We start from the raw sequence: 4,289 nt of genomic DNA on the forward strand, positions 1-4,289 counted from the left end.
GGTAGTAAGGCTTATATAACCTATGGCTTGGGTGAGGTCTATAGTTTCTTTTCATAAAGTATGGAGCTTATGGTCTATAGTATTGCCTTTGTGACTTTTGGGGAACAAATTCCCTTTGTGACCTATACCTTTTGTGATAGGTATATTGGAAGGCATGATTCTTTGGTTTTCCATGATTTTGTTTTCTTCTTGATTTTCTAGAAGAAAGTACTTGAGAATTTGAAGTTTGACCATGGTCTGCTTATTTTGGATGTACCATCTTACTCTTTCCTTTGGCTTGTTGTGGGATTCTCCCATCATAGCCTAGACCTTCCTTATCAAGAGGGGTCTTTTGTGGTGTACTAAGAAGAGCATCTAAGGATTTTTGCCCTTTGGTAAAGGTGAGCAAAGCCGACTTCAAATTTTTCTTTTCTTCTTCAAGCTAAGCATTATAATCATGTAGACTATCTACTTTATTATGAAGATTAATAACTTCTTTCTCTAATGTAGAGTTAGAAGCCCCAAGCTTTTAACTTGCCTCATAGAGAGCTTCAAAGCCTCTTTCTATATCATCTTCATGTATATCATTTGTATCAATATCATCAAATGAATTGCTATTTATAGAATTTGAACTAAAAAAGTCAGAATTTACCTCTAATTCATTTTCTCTTTTATGAGCCATTAGAGCTAGATTTGTGGTTTCTTCTTCGGATTGATCTTCTTCTTGTTCTTCATCCGAATCCCATGATATTTCAGTGACATAGACTTTCTTCTTATCTTGACTTTTTGGACACTCGATTTTGAAGTGACCAGGCCTTCTGCATTCATAACAAACTCTTTCTTTTCTATTAGAAAAAGAAGGTTTATCCTTAGAGATGTATTTACCTTTGTTCTCTCTAGATGTCTGTCTCTTGTTGAAAAACTTTCTTCCTTTCCTTTTGAGGAATTTTTGGAAGTTCTTAGTGATTAGATACATCTCCTTTTCTGACATACTCAGATTTTTGTCTTCATCACTTTCATCATCAGAAGAGTTTGCAGCTTTGAGTGCAATAGTCTCTCTTTGGCTCTTTCGTTTTGGTCCACTTGTCATCTTCATTAAACTCAACTTCATGAGTTAGGAGAGATCCCATAAGCTCATTCATGCTGACCATGTTGAGATTTTTTGATTCTTTTATAGTTGTAACCTTAGGTCTCCATTTTTTAGGAAGTGACCTGAGAATCTTTCTCACATTTTCGGACTTGGTGTAGGTCTTCCCTAAGCCCTTCAACTTGTTAATGATGTTAGTAAATCTCAAAAACATATTAGCAATGGTTTCATTTTCTAACATTTTAAATAATTCATATTCAGTCACAAGATTATCAATTTTTTATTCTTTCACTTGTGTTGTTCCTTCATAGGAAACGATAAAAGTATCCCAAATCTCTTTGACAGACTCACACATGGCTATTTTATCAAATTCAGATTCGCTTAATGCATATTGTAAAAAGGTAATAGCTTTAAAGTTCTGTTGAATTTTTTTCTTTTCAGTTGGAGATAATTCATCAGTGGTTTTGGGCACATTTTCATCATCAACTTTAATGGTAAAAATATATGGTCCATTTTTAATAACATGCCAAATATCTAAGTTGTGTGTACATGTAAAGTTCTTAAATCTAATTTTTCAATATGCAAAATTATCACCATTAAACAGTGGAGGTCTCGAGACATTTAGCCATTCGAGTGCATTGTGGTATGCTGCCATGGATCTTTAGTCTCTGTGTATTAATCTCCCGCTCTGATACCAATTGTGAGATAACCTAGAGGGGGGTGAATAGGTTATCACTAGTGAATTTTTTTACTCTTTTTTGATTTGTCATCCAATTAAGTGTTTAAAGCAAAATAGTAAACAAAAATAATGCGAAAATAGGAAGACACAAGATTTATAGTGGTTCGGCTAAACCAAGCCTACACCCACTCCTCTCAACCTTGAGACAATTTCACTAGTAGCTTCCTTTCAGTACAGTAGGTGGGAATAACATATTTATAATCTTTTTCACAGGATAAAAGGATCCTAACTCTTTTTCACAGGATAAGAGGATCCTATACACTAATCTAAGTACAGTCTAGATTAATGTAAAAATGCTTTCTTAACTCAAAAGCATAAACAATTGAAAGATAAAAGGTAAGGATTACCTAGCCAAGAAATGTGACATATATTCTTTGCAAGTGAAGAATGATGTGTACATGAATGCTCAATGTAGTGCCTTCAAGATGATAATGCTTGAAACATAAATGTTGAGAAGGTCTTTTGATGTGTTGAAGTTCTCTTTAAATGTGCTTGTAAGAGATGGCTTAACTTCAACTAGGAGAGCTTTAGATTGATGCTTGAAAAGAGCTCTCACTTGGTTTGAAACTCACACAAATAAGTCTTCAATGGCTAGTACTTGAGGGGTTTCAAGTGTTGTATATGGAGCTAAGAAGATGCTCTAATTATACAAAAAATGTAGAGTGAGTTTTAGTCACAACGGATTAAAAATGGCTAGTTTTTAGTCAAATCGGTTGACCACTTTGTGTGTCGGTCGACCTCTTTAAGAGAGCCATTACAAAATATAGTCATTGGAGTCAAATTGCACCAACCGGTAGATCATCGGTCGACCGATTATGGAACCGATTAGTGTTGGGCAATCGGTTCCCCAACTGGTACGTCCCACTTCAGCTTCTGTGACCAGCGGTCGATCTGTGTAAAGATCAACCGGTCAACTGGTTCACAGATAGGGTATTTTTGGCAATATTTCTTGTGGGTACTTATACATATTAAACTCTATTAATGATAAGGCCATTATGGTATATAATCTAGCCTCCTAAGGTCTCTAAAATGCATGATGTATGCGATGCAAATTTCATTAAAAATATCGTGCAGTACATTGTGTGTAAGTGGTGTGTGCCTAAAGGTTTAAGTCTTCGGTCTTTGAGCTTCATCTTGACATCTTCAAAGATGTTCTTCAATCTTCAAAATATCTTGTTCAGATTTTCCTATTGTCGAAGCTTCACATGATTTTTCAGCATCCTTGATCATCCAAGTTCTTTGATTCTTTGGTTCTGGGCTTCTTGGCTTCTTGACTTCTTGGCTTGATGTCCATTTTCAAACATGTTTGTTTGTTATCATTAAAACCAATGATTGGGGAGGGAAGTGATTTCCCAATAGGTGTAAAGTCAAGTTATGGACCAATGGGATGCGGGCAAGTGTTTCATTGCCTTAGGAAGTGTTTCTTGGGGCCTAAGGGAGCCAAGATTGAGATCCAAGGTACCAAAAATAGGTTGGGACGTGAAAGGAATAGCAATCAGAGCTAAATATGGCAAGTTTAGGATTCCTGATTCTACAGAGATTCGACAGTAAAAGTGCTTGAGTCGACATCAAAGTGGGCTACAGTCGACAACGAGGGGCTGTCGATGAATAGCTCTCGACATCGAAGGAAATGGATCTGCTGTCGATTGTCAGTTTTTTGAATGTCAAAGTATGATAGACAGTAAGGATGCATTGTTCGACAGTGAGAGGATGGGGCTCGATGTCGATGGAAGGTGGGTTCAGTGTCGACTCGAGGCCTTTGGGTATCGACCTGGGTTTCAGTGTTGACAGGGATGAAAATGGGCTGTTTGGGATAGGGTCTGTGCTAGGCCAGGTTGGTTCCAATCTGGGTCAAGGCTAGCTTTTCTAGGGGATCTTGGAGGGCTTAGAGGCTCTGGTTTTGGCTCCAGCAAGGGGAATGGACGATCGATAGACGGATTCAGGCAATGCACACTATGTCACATCCATACATACATCAGCTCTAGGCATTGGAGGGTACTCATCATCGTTATGGAAAACCTCTGGGGGGAAAGACAAAATGAGGTGTCTACAATGAGGAAAGCTAATGCCACTCATGGCTAGCATCCCACTACGTGCTTTGTCAAGCAGTTGGCTTCCATTTCCTTTACTAATATCTGTTAGGTTACCTGCACGCCCCATGTATCTGCCAATGGTAGCTTAATTGAGGTTAAACTTCTTTGCAAATGTCCATGTCACCCATCAACCATTATTAAGTAAATTTAATCTCAAACTTAATTTTCTCTACACTGATAACTAATACAATGTTTCACAAAAAAAAAAATTAATTGTTGGTGGAAAAACCCAACACCTATACACGGTCTCACACATGCAGTGAAGGTAGTGCGGGTATGCCAAGGCCTTTGCATAGGCTTAAACGAGGCTGGAAATGGCATGTTCTAACTTCCAATCAGGAGATTGGTCTCCCTCTTGCCTGAGTAACTCTAAGGACTTTTGGGTTAAACC

General features: G+C 37.7%; 1 protein-coding gene across 1 annotated transcript; it reads right to left on the reverse strand.

Moving 5' to 3' along the window:
* Window positions 1-508: 508 nt before the first annotated feature.
* On the reverse strand, window positions 509-1,069 carry LOC122659303. The gene has a single exon (XM_043854434.1). It carries the CDS (start codon window positions 1,067-1,069, stop codon window positions 509-511), a length of 561 nt encoding a protein of 186 aa, XP_043710369.1.
* Window positions 1,070-4,289: the final 3,220 nt, after the last annotated feature.

Source organism: Telopea speciosissima, chromosome 4 (genome assembly GCF_018873765.1).
Source record: "Telopea speciosissima isolate NSW1024214 ecotype Mountain lineage chromosome 4, Tspe_v1, whole genome shotgun sequence".
NCBI classification, from domain to species: domain Eukaryota; kingdom Viridiplantae; phylum Streptophyta; class Magnoliopsida; order Proteales; family Proteaceae; genus Telopea; species Telopea speciosissima.

Excerpts from the sequence above, each read along its gene's own strand:
- LOC122659303 (XM_043854434.1), bottom strand. The coding sequence starts at position 1,069 with ATGACAAGTGGACCAAAACGAAAGAGCCAAAGAGAGACTATTGCACTC.